Source organism: Mobula birostris, chromosome 1 (assembly GCF_030028105.1).
Source record: "Mobula birostris isolate sMobBir1 chromosome 1, sMobBir1.hap1, whole genome shotgun sequence".
Taxonomy (NCBI): Eukaryota; Metazoa; Chordata; class Chondrichthyes; order Myliobatiformes; family Myliobatidae; genus Mobula; species Mobula birostris.
In genome coordinates, this window is record NC_092370.1 from 117,256,401 (window position 1) to 117,273,636 (window position 17,236).

Here is a 17,236-nt window from a genome sequence, read left to right on the forward strand (position 1 = left end):
CTACTGTATACACTAACTTCAAGTTTGGAAAAAAATCTATTGAATGATGCCAATTGCCAGGCACACAAAGATTACATTTCTCACAAACCTGTTCACTTATATACAAATACATCATGATTCTACTGAACACAGTCCTGTAAAATTCAAAAAGTTCTCTAAAGATTGAAATAGAAAATCTCAGTCGTCACACCCAGTATAGCACCTTTTCACATGAGCATGGAACATGTTAAAGAAGAGCAGTGGGATCTTTGCTATCTTAAAAAATATTCAGAAGATCAAAGTTGAGTTTATTGTCAAATGCACAAGTACACGTAAGCACAGATACAATGAAAAGTTTACTTGTAGTAACATCACAAGTACATAGCATTAGGGGCACCATATTCACAAGAAAAAACAAATTATGCAGAAAAGAACACAATTAGAACAATAAAAAGTCACTTGAACCTGTAATTACTGTACATAAAATCTGGGATATGGAAATATGCTGGATGGCTGTTCTTCAACATGTGAGGACAAGTTGGACCATAGGATCTTTCTGTGCCTCAAATTCCAAAGATGAGATGAACAGCCTCTGCCTGTGTTTACTTGCATTACGGTTAGTAAACAACCCAGAAAACGAGTCACTAGATACAAAGAAACTGAATATTCTGGAGGAGAGCCCAAGAAAGAGTTTGATGTGTTATCAACAACACAGGTATAGTTGAATTAAAAGCTGCATGCTCAATGCTCTGTATATTCATATTTCACAGGGGCACAGCAGCAAGTTGAACTTCACAATGAAACTGTTTGTACTGGCAGGTAGATCAGTAACCACAAGACAGACTTACAGAACAAGAAGGGCAATGGGGAATTTTAAATGCACTGATTATTATGACCCAGTTAAACTATCAGAAAGGGAAAAACAAATTCCAGAACAGCCATTTAAAAAGGAAAATTGATACTTTTATACAGCTGCAGGATGAGAGTAGGAAACTAGGATTGATTTGATAGTCCTTACAAAGAGCTGGCACAGGCACATGGGTCAAATTCCTCCTTATGGTGCGACATTTAAGGTTTTCAGATTGCCATAAAGCTCCATCCACCCATACCCAGATTTATATCAGGCAGTGAAGGAAGGAAAATGCACACAGATTGAAAGATTCCCAAGATTTATAACAGATTTGCAGAGCAGAAACAGTTATGCCTGATTTACTTACATTTCCAGCTGTATTCATAACAGATTTGATTTCTCGTTTACAAGCCTTCAAAGATTTCATCTGGACGTAAGCTCTTACTTTACACTGCAAAATGAAATGGAGATGGCCTTTGTAAACCATAAGCATTATAAATGGCATACATTTGGTCTGTTGCAGAGCATCCTGGTGTGCTTACACAAAGATGGCATTGGGTCAACCTCTCACTCTCTATCAAACAAAGATGATGCTTTCAATTGGGAAAAGATAGAAAATTACAAGCATGACAAGATAAATATACCATACCTGGTTAAGCATACACATCACATTTGCACCATCGTGAGCACAATAAATGCAAGAGAAGCTCCATTTTCTCACACCTACTTTGAACCAAGTTGGGCCAATGTCCAATTCTTACCCAATGATGAATAAAAGACTAATCTTATGGTGTGAATACACCAACTTGTTCTGGTACAATCACACAGACGCTATGGCTAAGAGAGCAAGCCAATGCCCCTGCTTCCTTAAGGCTAAGATAGTTCATCATGTCCCATGTCCATAATGACACACAGCAATTTTTTTTTACATATGCACAAATGAAAGCATCGTATCTGGTTGGTATGGCAACCAGTCTGCCCATGACCTCAAGAAATTGAGAGTTGTGAATGCAGTGAAGTCCAACACACAAACCAGCATCCCCTCTAATAACGTCACCATTCTGTCTGCAGCTCCCGCTGCCTTGGAAAGGAGTCAACACCTGACCTCTCACACCGGTCATTCCCTCTTCTGCCTCCATTGGGAAGATACAGAAGCTTGAGAGCATTATACCAGGCTGAAAGAGAGCTTCTGTCTCACCAATATCACACCCTTGATTGGACTTTTTATATGCTGAAGGTGAACTCCTGATCTCACAATCTACCTCATCGCAGCCCTTGAACTTTATCTGTCTGCCTGATCTGCACTTTCTCGTAGCTGTATTATTAAATTTTGCCTTGTTATTGCTTTTTCCTTTGTACAACTTCATTGTACTTATATTTTCAAATGATCTGTCTAGGATGGCAAACAAAAGCTTTTCACTATATCTTAGTACATGACAACAACAAATCAATTACCACTTTACAGCAAAGGCCATTCAGTCCATCATTCCCTTTACAACTACATCCCCATGGCTCTGCCTTCGTTTCCTTTAACTTTTGAGGCTTATTTTTGAAACTACTTTCACCAGCATTTCAAACACAGCTTTCAAGAAAATTAAGTCAGCTTTGGTTCTTATATTCTTCATTTTAAATCAGTGTCCTTCAACACAGTCTCACCTGCCACTGAAAACAGTGTCATAACCCTTTATCATAACCCTTCAATTTTGTTCACTTTATACATCCTGACTAATCCCCCACCACACACCACTTATATTTGAACAAAAGGAAGACCCGCTGAAGATAAGTTATTCACATACCTGATGAATTTTAGACTTGGCAGCTTCCACCATAACTCCGGCATCAACCTTCTGACTGGCGGCATCTTTGCAAGCCTTTGTTCAAATCATACAGATCAGAATCAGCTTTAATATCACCCACATATACGGTGAAACTTAACTTAGCAGCAGCAGTACAATGCAATACAGAAAAATAATAGTGTGTGTGCATGTGCGTTATAATAGTTAAATCAAAAATGGTGCAAAAACAGGGGGGAAAATTATGGCAGAGGTGAAGATGCTGTCCCTGAATTGCTGAATCTGTGCCTTCAGGCTTCTGTACCTCCTTCCTGACAGTAACAATGAGAAGAGGGTATGTCCAGGGTCTTGGGGGTCCTTAATAATGAATGCCTGAGGCACTGCTCCTTAAAGATACCTTGCCTACTGCAGAGGCTAGTACCCATGAGGAGGCTGACTAGTTTTACAATCTTCTGTAGTTTCTTACGATCCCATGCGGTAACTCCCCCAACCCTACCATACCAGACAGTGATGTAGCCTGCCAGAATGCTCTCCACATTACATCTGTAGAAGTTTGTGTTTTAGGTGACGATGTCCAAATGAAATATATACAACAGTGAGAAGTGACTAGCAAACTTTGTATTGACGCATACCACAATGAGCACACTTTGCAGGTAAGATTTAATTGAAAAAATTATTTAAAATGTTTGAAATACTTAGCAAGTCTGTGGAGAGAGGAGTTAACATTTCAGGCCGATGACCCGGTATGAGACAGGGCTGAGTACTTTTAGCATCCTGTTTTTATTTCATATTTCTTTTCATCTTGGCTGCTTTTTGACTATCTAATGCCTAATTTATTTCCTGTAACACAGCAATAAATGTCAGAACACATTCCTCCGATTCTGCTGTTCCTTAGATTTGGTCTACATTTAATTTAATTTCTGTGGACGTGAATGGGACACCCAGATGGCATGTTGCCTCCCAGGTTCCTAGGTAAGGGACACAGCATTTTAGAGAGGGAGGGACAGCAGCCAGATGTCTTGCTGCATATTGGTACCAATGACATAGGAAGAAAAACCAATGAAGACCTGAAGAGAGAATTTAGAAAGCTGGGCAGAAAGCTGAGAAGCAGCTGAGGGATGTGATGCTGAGGCTTTATAAGGCACTGGTGAGGCCTCACCTTGAGTACTGTTAACAGTTCTGGCCTCACCTTAGAAAAGATGTGCTAGCATTGGAGAGGGTTTAGAGGAGGTTCACAAGGATGATTCTGGGAATGAAAGGGTTATCATCTGAGGAACATTTGATGGCTCTGGGTCTGTACTCACAAGAATTTAGAAGGATGGGGTGGGGGAAGATCTCCCTTTCGAATATTTAAAGACCTAGACAGAGTAGAAGTGAAATGGATGTCTAATGAATGTTTCCCATGGTGGGGGAGTCTAGAACAAGAGGGCACAGCCTCAGGATAGAGGGGCATCCATTTAAAACAGAGATGGGGAGAAATTTCTTTAGCCAGAGGACAATGAATTTGTGGAATTTGTTACCACATGCAGCTGTGGAGGCCAGGCCATTGGGTGTATCTAAGGCAAAGATTGATAGGTTCTTGATTGGACATAGCATGAAAGGTTACAGGGTTACAGTGGGGGGGGGAGGGGGGGGAAGAAGGCCAGAGAATGGGGCTGAGGAGGGGAGAAAAAGGGTCAGCCATAATTGAATGGCAGTGCAGACTTGATGGCCCAAATGGCGTGATTCTGTTTCCATGACTTATGATCTAACGACCTTTAAAAAGATTTGCGAAACAAATTTGCAAATATACACAGTATCTTGTCCAAATCTATCATTGAGCAATGGTTTATTATGAAGATGATTTGGATCGGCTCATGTATAAGAAAGGTTCCCAACCTTTCAATACCAATAAGCAAAGGTTTCATGGACCCCAGGTTGGGAACCCTGGTTTGGAGGGATATGGACCAATGCAGGTAAAAGGAACTAACTCAAGGCAACTTGATCAACATGGATGAGTTGGTCCAAAGGGCCTGTTTCCAAGCTGTGGTGGTTGGCATCCATCTGTCTCAAAGGACAATGGGTGATAAACATCACCATAAGCTTGGGCGGAAGGTATGAAAATCCTGAGATGCCCAGGTATCAAGATCCCCCTCTCGGCCTCACCAGTGTAGTCCGAAGGAAAGCTTATGAAGCAGTATGTTTGGCACAGCTTGGCTGCAGGAGCTGCCAGAAAGATGTTCCAGCCTCCTTAACGGCTGTACTCTGGATTTGCTGTCTGAGTTTACCCCATAGTTTTGGTCTCCCCTGAGGATGTCCACCAGGCGACGGGCCTATTTATCCACACCTAGGGGTCTGGCTCACTAACATCAGGATGTGTCCACATAGCGGTGGGCCTGTGTGCTACATGTGCCAGAGCCAGACCTCCTCCTGACCTCCCTATTTTAGTCTGAGTCCAAAAGGAGTTCAGTTTACACGTGTTACCAGCGAGGAGGTACTACACGAGGCTTGCTGACGGAAAGACTTACATATTCAGCTCTCCCTTTCGCAAGACTGCTAACCAGTGGTGGAAGCTGAAAGGGAGAGCGACAAGCACTACCCACTACACTACCACACTAGACATATCACAACAACCATTTTGAGCTGCATTGCTCTATGAAATCTACTGGAAAGAAAATCTTTTAAGTACATCCACTCTGAACACTATCCTGCTAATGAAATCTTACTGATATTCTGATTGCCTACTTCAGGTCTTTTTCTCTTAAAGTTATTTTCATGCCTTAACATGCTGCAACACAGAACTACAAAAACCTTCTGCATGTGGCTTGTCATCACAACTACAGCCATCATCAGAGTGAAACCTTGGAATTATATAGAGATGCACATGTCGAAGGTCTTCACTGGGCAAAGTTGAGAACTGATAACATAAGACCATAAGACATAGGAGCAGAATTAGGCCATTTAGCCCATCGAGTCTGCTCCGCCATTCAATCATGGCTGATCCCTTTTCTCCTCCTCCTCAACCTCATTTCCCGGCCTTCTCCCCGTAACCTTTGATGCCATGCCCAATCACGAACCTATCAATCTCTGCCTTAAATACACCCAATAACCCGGCCTCTCAGCTGCACGTAGCAACAAATTCCACAGATTCACCACCCTCTGGCTAAAGAAATTTCTTCGCATCTCTGTTTTGAATGGACGCCCCTCTATTTTAGACTCTCCCACCATGGGAAATATCCTTTCCACATCTACTCTGTCTAGGCCTTTCAACATTCAAAAGGTTTCAATGAGATCTCCCCTGCCCCACCCTTCTACATTCCAGCAAGTACAGACCCAGAGCCATCAAACATTCCTCGTATGATAACCCTTTCATTCCTGGAATCATCCTTGTGAACCTCCTCTGGACCCTCTCCAATGCCAGCACATCTTTTTTAAGATGAGGAGCCCAAAGCTGTACACAATACTGAAGGTGAGGCCTCACCAGTGCCTTTTAAAACCTCACCTTGTCTGTCTCAGTCCTTCTGCATCCTAAACACTTACCTTCCCCTCCACCAATCTTCGTATCATCTGCAAACTCGGCAACAAAGCCATCCATTTCATCATCTAAATCATTGATATACAGCATAAAAAGAAGTGGAACCAAAACCGACCCCTGCGGAACACCACTAGTCACTGGCAGCCAACCAGACAAGGATCCTTTCATTCCCACTCGCTGTCTTCTTCCAATCAGCTAATGCTCTAACTATGTTAGTAACTTTCCCATATCATGGGCTCTTAACTTGGTAAGCAGCCTCATGTGTGGCACCTTGTCAAAGGTCTTCTGAGTGTCCAAAATACAACATCTGCTGTATCTCCCCTTTATCTATCCTGCTTGTAATCTCCTCAAAGAATTCCAACAGGTTCATCAGGCAGGATTTTCCCTTAAGGAAACTATGCTGACTTTGTCGTATCTTGTCCTGTGTCACTAAGTACTCCATCACCCCGTCCTTAACAATTGACTCTAACATCTTCCCAACCCGAGGTCAGGCTAACTGGTCTACAATTTCCTTTCTGCTGCCTTCCTCCTTTCTTAAAGAGTGGAGTGACATTTGCAATTTTCCAGTCCTCTGGCACCATGCCAGAGTCTAATGATTTTTGAAAGATCATTTCTAATGCCTCCATAATCTCTAATGCTACCTCTTTCAGAGCCCTAGGGTGCAGTTCATCTGGTCCGGGTGACTTGTGTATTTTTAGGTCTTTCGGTTTTTTGAGCACCTTCTCCCGTGTAATAGTGACATATTTACATTAAACAAGATACTATAAGTGATACCACAGAAAACATCCTACCTGATGCAACACAGCTCAGTACAGCAACTGCTCTGCCCAAGCCCACAGGGAATGCAGAGAGTTGGGGACAAGCAGCTGACTCCATCACAAAAGCCAACCTCCCTTCCATGGGGCCACCTGCACTTCCTACTGCCTCAACTAATGAAAGATCCTCCCGTCTCCGACATTCTAATTTCTCCCCCCCACCCCCCCCCGCTTCCACAAGCCAACATAATAAAAGAAAACAGCCAATGTAATAAAAGATCCCTCCCATCTCCGACACTAATTTCTCCCCCCTTCCACAAGCCAACGTAATAAAAGATCCCTCCCATCTCGGACACTCTAATTTCTCCCCCCTTCCACAAGCCAACGTAATAAAAGATCCCTCCCATCTCGGACACTAATTTCTCCCCCCTTCCACAAGCCAACGTAATAAAAGATCCCTCCCATCTCCGACACTAATTTCTCCCCCCTTCCACAAGCCAACGTAATAAAAGATCCCTCCCATCTCGGACACTAATTTCTCCCCCCTTCCACAAGCCAACGTAATAAAAGATCCCTCCCATCTCGGACACTCTAATTTCTCCCCCCTTCCACAAGCCAACGTAATAAAAGATCCCTCCCATCTCGGACACTAATTTCTCCCCCCTTCCACAAGCCAACGTAATAAAAGATCCCTCCCATCTCGGACACTAATTTCTCCCCCCTTCCACAAGCCAACGTAATAAAAGATCCCTCCCATCTCCGACATTCTAATTTCTCCCCCCTTCCACAAGCCAACGTAATAAAAGATCCCTCCCATCTCGGACACTCTAATTTTTCCCCTTCCACAAGCCAGAAGATGAACAAGCTTGAAAACATAGACCACCAGGCTCAAGAACAATTTCTATTTTGCTGTGATAGGACTCTAGAATGGACCTAGTGCATGTTAAAAATGAACATTGACCTCACATTCTACCTCATCATGGTCCTTGTTCTTCACTCTCTATCTGCACTGCAGCAGTCACACACTAGATTCTGCGTTCTGTTATTGCATTCCCCTTTCCCTTAAACTATTTATGTTTTCAAATATCTGTATGGAGAGCATGCAAAACTGTTTTTTTCCACTGCTTCTGGTATATGTGACAATAATAAACCAATTCCAATGTCAAAAATCACACAGGATCACAAAGAAAAACAATAGCGTAGATAATCAAAGATGCAGGCTTTAAGCAGCAAATTAAGAGTCTGAACAAGCAAAAGCATGGCTACTAATGAGAGTGAAGATATCCAGGGATGCACAAGAATAGGATTTCCATACTGTACACCATATGCCTCCTCAAAATGAAAGGTTTGCAAAGTAATTCCTTGCATCCGCTTCCTGATACGGAGTTTCACAGCTCATGCAGGCTCAGGTCTCCAGGAAAAGATTCACCTCTTACGTTTGCCCTCTAATAACCGATGGTGTCAATTGGACTGAGTGTTCTGAGGATCAGTGATAATACTTCATTGGTATTAATGGGGAGTAGTCAAAAAATGCTGTTTTAAAAAAAACGTAATTAATGAAAAAGATTTCTTTAATGATCAACAGATGATGTACAGTGGGGATAATCCGGGGTGGGGAGACAGGGAGACAGAAAGCGAGAGAGTGAGAACTTTCTTATAAAAGGCAATGGCTCAACACCTTCTTCTTAAGAGTTGAAGGGTGGTCAATAAAAGCTGACCATCTCATTCATGCTCACACATCACATGGATGAGTATTAAAAAAGACTGGAGACTCAGGTTGCTCAAAAACCCAAACTGATAACCCTGAATCAGCAAAATAGATTCAGAGATTAGGAATCACTTTAACCATAAAGAAATCATGCCTACGCCAAGATGTAAATAGACAAACCCCAAAGTGATAGTGGGATTAACGTGGAATGCACACTGTCTCTCCACACAGCACGGATCTCGTTACCCTGATGAAACAGAATTATTTCATGGCCTTGTTGGCATCACTTTCACACTGCAACATTAGGCCATTGAATGAACACTCAAGCCCTGCCAAGTGAATCAGTTTTGTATTGCGAACCAGCTTCATCAAATGACTCAACTCCATTTAACATCAGATTCAAACAGGGATATCTCCTCATTGAAGTTAAACACCAATGCAGATTGTGCACTCAACAGGAATCAGCCTGACAAACAAGGCATTGATCACTTAGATGAAAGGTGGAGAAATTTCTTCACTTGAGCCCCATGGCTGTTCAGAAGTCCCCATATCAGAGGCGGTAGCAACGTAATCATTCAAGGTGAGTACAGTGGTTTCCTAAAGGATTGTCTTTTGGTAGGTACTCAAGTGGCTGTAGGGTCCGATCTGATAACCACATTCTGGTGCAGTCTGGACAAGAGGAAGTGGTGGCTGTGGTCACTAGTCAAGTCCGTCAGGGGACTTTGGACACACAGCAACTCAGAATACTCAAGGGTGTAATCAGTCATTTTTCCAGGCACTCAGCTGAGGAACTGCATGATGTAAAAAATTATCCATCATCATAGTTGGAGCATTCACAATTGACTTTCTGACTCCTGCTCACATTTTTTATACTTCGTGTCAGCAATTATACTTCACCCTCTCCAGTTTGTTAAATTTCACTGTTCACCTCTCTTCAGGAAGTCTCTGTTCAATTCCAGACAGCTCAGTTATACTGACCTCACCAGACTTGCCATTCTTGTTGTTTCCTTGTGAGATCATCTTTTCCAGAACTGCAAGCAGCAACAAAGCTTTCTCAGGCTGGTATGTTAATAGATAAAGGTCAACCAGCAAGAAACACAGGGCCTGGGCAAATTTCTCTTCTGCTTAAAAGTTGGAGATAGAAACAACATAAAAATTAAATCAGATTTTAGTAAGCAGACCATTAAGCATCTCAACTCCAAAGACAGAATTCTGACAAAGTGTTACTGGCCCAGAACATGCTGCTATAATTGTTGCTAATTCAAACATAGTCTTATCAGCTCACTGGTCAAGTTTTTAAAACTGGTTTGAATCTGCATTAATTAGCCAGGTATGGGGTGATTTACACTAGCAATTTACTAGAACACAGAGTGAAAGGAGGCACACCTACCAAAGGGCTCGATGAACTGGTAAAGTTTCTCCCCAATGGATATAGCTTCAGTATACTGCCTCAGGTGGTAAAGAATAATTGCTTGGTTGTAATAGAGCATACTGTTCTCAACATCGTCCAATCCATCCATCTCTTCCACTGTGGAATGGACCTAAAACAATTGAACAGTTTGCAGGAATCAAGTGCACATTTATTCTCCCAAGCACAATTTTCTTGCAAGAAGTAGGATATCGATATACTGAAAATTCTCTTCTACCTTCCTACCTTCACCCACTACTACACCCTCAGCCTGTCTTCCTTCAACTGGTGACTTGTTCCACTTCGGCCTCAATTCAGTCCCAACGTTACAGCCTGCCCGCTTCTACCATTATTGCAACAAAGTTCACAATAGAGAATAGTAGGCTCCACTCTTGAAAGAAACGAGCATTAAATCAATGGTGGGCCTCACCAAAATTAGCATTAACAAAATATCAATAATAGACAATAGGTGCAGGAGTAGGCCATTCAGCCCTTCAAGCCAGCACTGCCATTCACTGTGATCATGGCTGATCATACACAATCAGTATCCATTTCCTGCCTTATCCCCATAACCTTTGATTCCGCTATCTTTAAGAGCTCTATCCATCTCTTTCTTGAAAGCATCCAGAGACTTGGCCTCCACAGCCTTCTGGGGCAGAGCATTCCATATATCCACCACTCTCTGGGTGAAAAAGTTTTTCCTCAACTCCGTTCTAAATGGCCTACCCCTAATTCTTAAACTGTGGCCTCTGGTTCTGGACTCACCCATCAGCAGGAACATGCTTCCTGCCTCCAGCGTGTCCAATCCCTTAATAATCTTATATGTTTCAATAAGATCCCCTCTCAGCCTTCTAAATGAAGCCAATAACAGCATTTCACAAAGAATGCCTAGGACCAGAGAACAAGGGATACAGCACACAAGAAAGAAAGCTGGCCTTGGATGAAGTGAGGTGTAGAACTAATCGAATGACATCTTAAGCACCAAGAGTTAAGCTACGAGAACAGATTTCATAAACTGTGTCTGATATCCTTCTACAAGGAAAAAGGTTTTCCAGATATTGAGGAGAACTGATAGTGTAGACAGTCTGATTGGGGAGCCCTGGACTGGAGGAGTCAGGCCTTTTCAGACATATTTCTACACCAAGTATGGAAATGGCATGGAACTATTCTACAAGCAACAATTACGCACTAGGGCAAATTTAAGACTGAGATTATTTATTAACTATTACAACAAGGATTTAAAAAAATGTAGTTAGATCATGCACCAGATACATTTGCAATGACTGATGAAACAGGAAGCAGAATAAACTCCTATTTCCGGAGAAACGACTATAGGAACTGACTTAGGATGCACTTTATTGATATTTCAAAATATGGGAAAGTCAGACAATGTTTGTAGTTCTGGGTACTTACCTGATTTTTCAGCAAGTTGAGAGTCTGCCTCAAGGTGTCCGTCAAGGTCTGCCCATTTTTATAGAATTCCACCACTGCTTTATTCAGGGATATTTTGTAATCGTCCTTGTTTAGTTCTTGCAGGTGACACAGGTACTGGAGGCAAGTGTCAAACTGTCCCGACTGAAATGAAGAAATACATAATGGCACACATAAACACAACCACCATTTGCAGCAAATTATCTTACATCGATGTTCCACAGCGCAGAGGATCAATAAACAGTCAGTGGTGGAAGCAGCAAGCAGAGCTTAGAGAGAGCAAAATGTCCACAGAAAATGGAAGAAGAAAATGAAGAAAGCCCTTAACTCCCAGTGGAGCCATCGGGACGCCGTCATGAAGCTTTCTTATTTTTACGAGGCTGAGTTGCTAGCTTGATGCTCAACCCAGCATGGATGGAAAGCGTGCAAGGGAGCCGGCTGGATTCGAACTCGGGAGCCTTCGCTCCGAAGTCCAGCGCTGATGCCACTACGCCACCAGCCAGCACAGAAAATGGCCCGTGATACAAAATTCATTCCTGGAACAAATAGTCTCATAGTTATGGTACAACATAGGACCTCTGCCCACCAAGTACATACTAACCATTAAACACTCATTTTCCCCTCTGATCTTACACTAATCCACAAACCCACCAATTCCCCCAATATTCTATCACTTGTCTACACACCTACAGCACCTTAAACCAATTACATGACCAACCTGCACACTCTGGGATGCGGGAGCAAACTGGAGCACCCAGAACAAACTCACGTTGTCAGAGGGGAATGTGCAAACTCCACACAGACAGCACTGGAGATCAAGACTGAATCTGTGTCACTGGACCCTCTCTACTAGCCATGTCATCATGCTACCCTCTTACAGTGCTATGTCAAACTTCAAAAGCTACACTTTTCATTAGCTTTAGGTAAACTAAATACTTATCCATGACACTGTCTATACGAAATGGAGAAAATCGTACAGGGGTTCTGCACTTCACCATAACAAGCACATGTAAAATGTACAACAGCCTCAGGACTCGCACCACAAGATGCAAGAACAGTTACTGCCCCACAAACATCAGGCTCTTGAACGGAAGGGAATAACTACACTCACTTGCCCATCCATTCAGATGTTCCCACAACCAATAATCTCACTGTAAGGATTCCTTATCTCATGTTCTCATTACTTATTGTTATATTTGCATAGTTTGTCTTCGGCACTCTGATTGATCTTTCATTGATCCTGTTGTAGTTACTATTCTGTAGATTTGCTGAGTATGCCCGCAGGAAAATGAATCTCAGGGTTTGCATATGGTGACATATATGCACTTTGATAATAAAATTTACTTTGAACGGCAAACTGGTCAAGGGGTGGAGGTTAGACTAAGAGTGGTCCACCAATCCTTCACTTTCAGGGGTTCAACTCAGGGCTAACAACCCTGACTGGTCAAACAAGACTGTTAGGAAACAGCAAAGAAAAGAAGCTTCAGCTTGCCACAACATTAAAGGTATCAATTACACAGGAAATTCTCTGGACAGGGGTAGAGTCAATAAGACGCTCCTGATCTCTACAGCTATTTTATGGAGCTTCACAGGTCCAGAAGTTTACATCCTTTTTTTCTTAAGCAGATCTGAAGGGCTTATAGTAATGGGCCAAAAGATTCACTTCAATCAGTGCATTTTACAGAGGATCCTCTGCTCTAGGTCATCCGTCTATAGAAGTTAAGTGATTAAGTTAGAAGGGGCACAGAAAATGTGTTGCAAGGATGTTATCAGGACTGGAAGATTTGAGCTGCAAGGAGAGACTGGGTAACCTGGAACTGCTTCCCCTGGAGTGAAGGAGGCTAACAGGTGTTTATAAAGTCATGGGAGTCACAGGTAAAGTGGATAGTCAGCTTTTTTCCCCAGGCTATGAGAGTCTAAAACCAGACGGCATAGGTTTAAGTTGAAAGGAGAAAGACTTATAGGGAACTTGAGGGACGGGTTTCCCCCATACACAGGGAGGTGTGTACATGGAATGAGTTGCCAGAGGAAATGATGCAATTACATTTAGAAGACATTTGGTCAGTGTGTAGACAGGAGAGGTTTAGAGGGATAGCGATCAACCACAGGGAATTGGGACTAGCTCAGGACACATTAGTTGGCACAGACAATTTGGGCCTAAGGGCCAGTTTCCGTGTTGCCCTTACGACAGGTTTTCCCCAAGGGCCAGTTTCCGTGTTGCCCTTACGACAGGTTTTCCCTAAGGGCCAGTTTCCGTGTTGCCCTTACGACAGGTTTTCCCTAAGGGCCAGTTTCCGTGTTGTCCTTACGACAGGTTTTCCCTAAGGGCCAGTTACCGTGTTGTCCTTACGACAAGTTTTCCCTAAGGGCCAGTTTCCATGTTGTCCTGACGACAGGTTTTCCCTAAGGGCCAGTTACCGTGTTGCCCTTACGACAGATTTTCCCCAAGGGCCAGTTTCCGTGTTGTCCTTACGACAAGTTTTCTCGCTTCTCGACATGGGAGAGCAATTAGCAAACAACATTTTTGGAGTTCCCGTGCTAATCAGCACAACAGCATGGTGTTATTTTCTTCATGTCATACTACAGCTCTTTTACAGGAACTGGTGCTTAGTAAAAGTGTATAGCAGGCAGAGACAGTAACAGCAACCCAAAAGGAAGAAATACTGGAAAACAAAAAGAGACAGTTGCTGGTAATCTGAAATAAAAACAGAAAAAATTGGGGATAATCAACAGGCCAAGTTCTGATGAAAGGTCATTATTAAACTGAAACATTAGCTCCACTTCCCCCTGCACAGGTGCTGCCTGACTTTTTGAGTATACGACAGCTACTGTTTTAGTCGTTATATCATAAAGATCAACAAATGAGAAAGAAAGGAAAGGTAAAATTTAAATATAATGCTTACAGGTATGACTTACAGCCACTGTTTCTCTGTGATTCTCAACAAGCCAATACTTACTGTGTAAGCTTGATAAGCATTGTTCGCAAGCTCCTTTTCATGGTCAGCAACTCCTGGTGACAGAGAGTTGTTCTCTGTTTTCACATCAGTGCCCTGATCTACAACGCAAAGTCAAACATTTAACAGATCAACTCTAGTGACTAGTTTCTACACATGATAAAGAGTTAATAATTTCTTTGGAAATTTAATAAATACTGTACAGCTAAACTACGGGTAAACTTTACAAACACAATAAAGTTCGTCGTAGCACTTCCTTTCCTAAGAATTCAGTGGGGTCACAGACATGAGCCATAGGGAAATAATTAATTCAGCAATTGAGAAAATCGTTTACGTGTGGCTTCTGAGGAAGATTAATAGCGGGAAAGGACGACAAATGGGTGACTACACTGGGACAACAGCGGCTCCGCTCCACACAAACTGAGAAATGGGACCAAAGGCAGCGTCCGGCTCGGGAGAGAGCGGGGATGATGTACTCAGAGGGGGAGGGCACGAGTGTCCGAGCTGCGGTGTCAGGAACGTGGATATCCGGAGCCCCGACCACAGCCCCATTTCCACGGCCCGGTGCCCACCTCCAAAGTCCCGGACCCAATCCCCGACCTCACCCCCCGTTCCCGCCGTCGCTGTAGGCTCCGCCATCACCGTCGCTAACGACCCGTTTACTGTGCACCAATCACGGGGGAGACGCAGGAAAATAACATCACTTCCTCCGAACGGCAGCGAGTCGGAGCCCCGGCTCAAAATAGCCTCGGTCCAAGCCCCGCCCCTGACCACCAAGCCCCGCCCCGCCCCCGCCCCCGCCCCCACGATCGATGGGACGGGACGTCCGGTCACTGCGCCCCGCTGTGAGAGCCCCTTAGGGGCGGTGCAATGGTCACTTCTGTCCCTGCGGTCAGGTGCCTTCGGCACTGGTGGGGGGCACAGAGGATGAAGTTCAGTTTTCTCCTCGCGTTGATTCACCCGCTGCCTCCTGCAGACCCAGTCCTGGCAGACGTCCTCAGGCCTGAGCCTGAATTTTATTCACTTGTTGAGATACAGCGAGGAACAGGTCGTTGGAGCTACCCTCCAATTTGAATCCTGGCCTAATCACAGGACAATTTACAGTGACCGGTACGTCTTTGGACTGTGGGAGGAAACTGGAGCACCCGGAGGAAACCCACACGGTCGCAGGGAGAACGTACAAACACTCTTACAGACAGTGGCGGGAATTGAACCTGGGTCTCTGGTCCTGTGAAGTGTTGTGATCACCACCACACTACCGTGCCACCATCTGAGTCTACAAATCAGTACAACGGCTCCGAAGCCATTCTGAGTGATGAATGGTGAGCTCCCTACCCAGTTACTCTCACTGGTTCTTCTGAATGTTCTTCAAGATTGAGAGGAAGTGAAAGTTGTCCTCTCCCATGCCCTGAGACTCCATGAAGGATGGAAAACAAATATGGGTGCATCTGCTCGAATCTGAAGCAAACAACAAATGCTGGAAGAACTCCCGATGGGCAGCATCTGTGGAAAGAGAAAGAGGGAAAACTTTGAGCTCTTGGCCTGAGATCTCCCTCCTGCCTAAGTCCACTGTGCCACTTGTCTGCTGGACTAGTCCTGCTGATGGCGGAGGCCATGCCCAGGGATGTGATGGAGGAGCCCAGAATATGTGAAGCTGTGACTCTGGCTGTTGCTTTGCTTGTCAGATCCAGATTCACCTATTAATCACAGGTACATCAAAGCACACAGTGAGATGGAGTTCGAGTTAACAACCGTGGGATGTGCTGGGGGCAGTTCACAAGCGTCACCTTATCTAGCGTCAACATTGCACGCCCACCATGTTCCACTGAAAAACACAAGCAAAAACAGCAATAGCGACGCAACAAACCCCTTTCTCCCGCCCCCACACACAAACAGTCTCCAACCCTGGAACACGCCATCTCTCGGCTCCCAACCTACAGTGCCTGGTCTGGACTTGCAGACATCGGGGTTTCTAATTTCCAGACTAATTGAGCATTGAACCTCGCCAACTTTAGACTTTGACCTTCGGGCTTCAACCTTTGATATCAACCCCAGGACTTGCCGATTACAGCCTGGCCTCGGACTCTGGATTTGCACAGGTTTCCAACCCCAGAATTTGCCAGCCTGAGGTATCATGCCCGACACAATTCTCAGACTTGCAGTCCCTGGGCCTCCGACTTCCGGACATGTTTCCATAGACACCACAGAGTGTATGTTCCTCCGCAGATCGAGCATTCGTAGCAAATTGCACTAGGATCTGGTTCTTCAGAAACATCTCCCAATTTATGGGAGCCTCTGTAGAATGTAGAATTTTGGAAGACAATCCCTATCACTTTCTGTTGTTTCAACTATCGTCTTTAAAACCTTCTGGGAATGAATTGGCTTCCAGTCCTTTAAGGGTTTCATAGCTAGCTTTCCTTTCCTAGTACTCCACAAAGCATACAGCCTCAAGCTGAAATCATGTCTTGCATTGGGCACTGTATCTCCAGAAATGAAACCAATGAGAGATGTGACTGAATGCCTTACAAAAGTCCATGAGGACAAAATCATCTTTCCCTTGATATGAGATTCAATGTCCTGTAATTTCCAGGATTATCCTTATTTCCCTTCTTCCTCACAGATAATCTTCATTGTACTGGAGAACCACACACACAAGTGCTTCTGTGGATAAGTAAGCCAAGTATAGCTCTCTTTGGTTAATAGACAACTGTACCATGCCCCCATAGTGCAGGTGAGTGGTAAAACTTGGGGAATGTGGGGAAATTAAAAGATTTTAAGTGCAGTATTGGTGTAGACAGGTTCCTCAAGGGCCTATTTTTGGGCTGACGGGACTATGAGACTGAT

The 17,236-nt window shown here is 43.8% G+C and overlaps 1 protein-coding gene across 3 annotated transcripts in view; it reads right to left on the reverse strand.

Moving 5' to 3' along the window:
* The window catches only part of cnot10 (CCR4-NOT transcription complex, subunit 10), a 41,643-nt gene extending 26,574 nt beyond the window's left edge, over positions 1-15,069 (reverse strand). Inside the window, exons 1-7 of one of the 3 annotated variants that reach the window (XM_072260822.1) lie at positions 14,965-15,044; positions 14,396-14,493; positions 11,421-11,582; positions 9,990-10,140; positions 9,578-9,723; positions 2,626-2,700; positions 1,197-1,280 (exon numbers count right to left, since the gene is read on the reverse strand). In XM_072260822.1, coding sequence (XP_072116923.1) covers positions 1,197-1,280; positions 2,626-2,700; positions 9,578-9,723; positions 9,990-10,140; positions 11,421-11,582; positions 14,396-14,493; positions 14,965-15,031 — 783 coding nt within the window. In that variant the 5' untranslated portion in view covers positions 15,032-15,044. Of the gene's footprint in view, positions 1-1,196; positions 1,281-2,625; positions 2,701-9,577; positions 9,724-9,989; positions 10,141-11,420; positions 11,583-14,395; positions 14,494-14,964 lie in introns of all 3 variants that reach the window. The other 2 variants (XM_072260841.1, XM_072260832.1) reach the window with 2 other exon arrangements.
* Between the last annotated feature and the right edge of the window lie 2,167 nt (positions 15,070-17,236).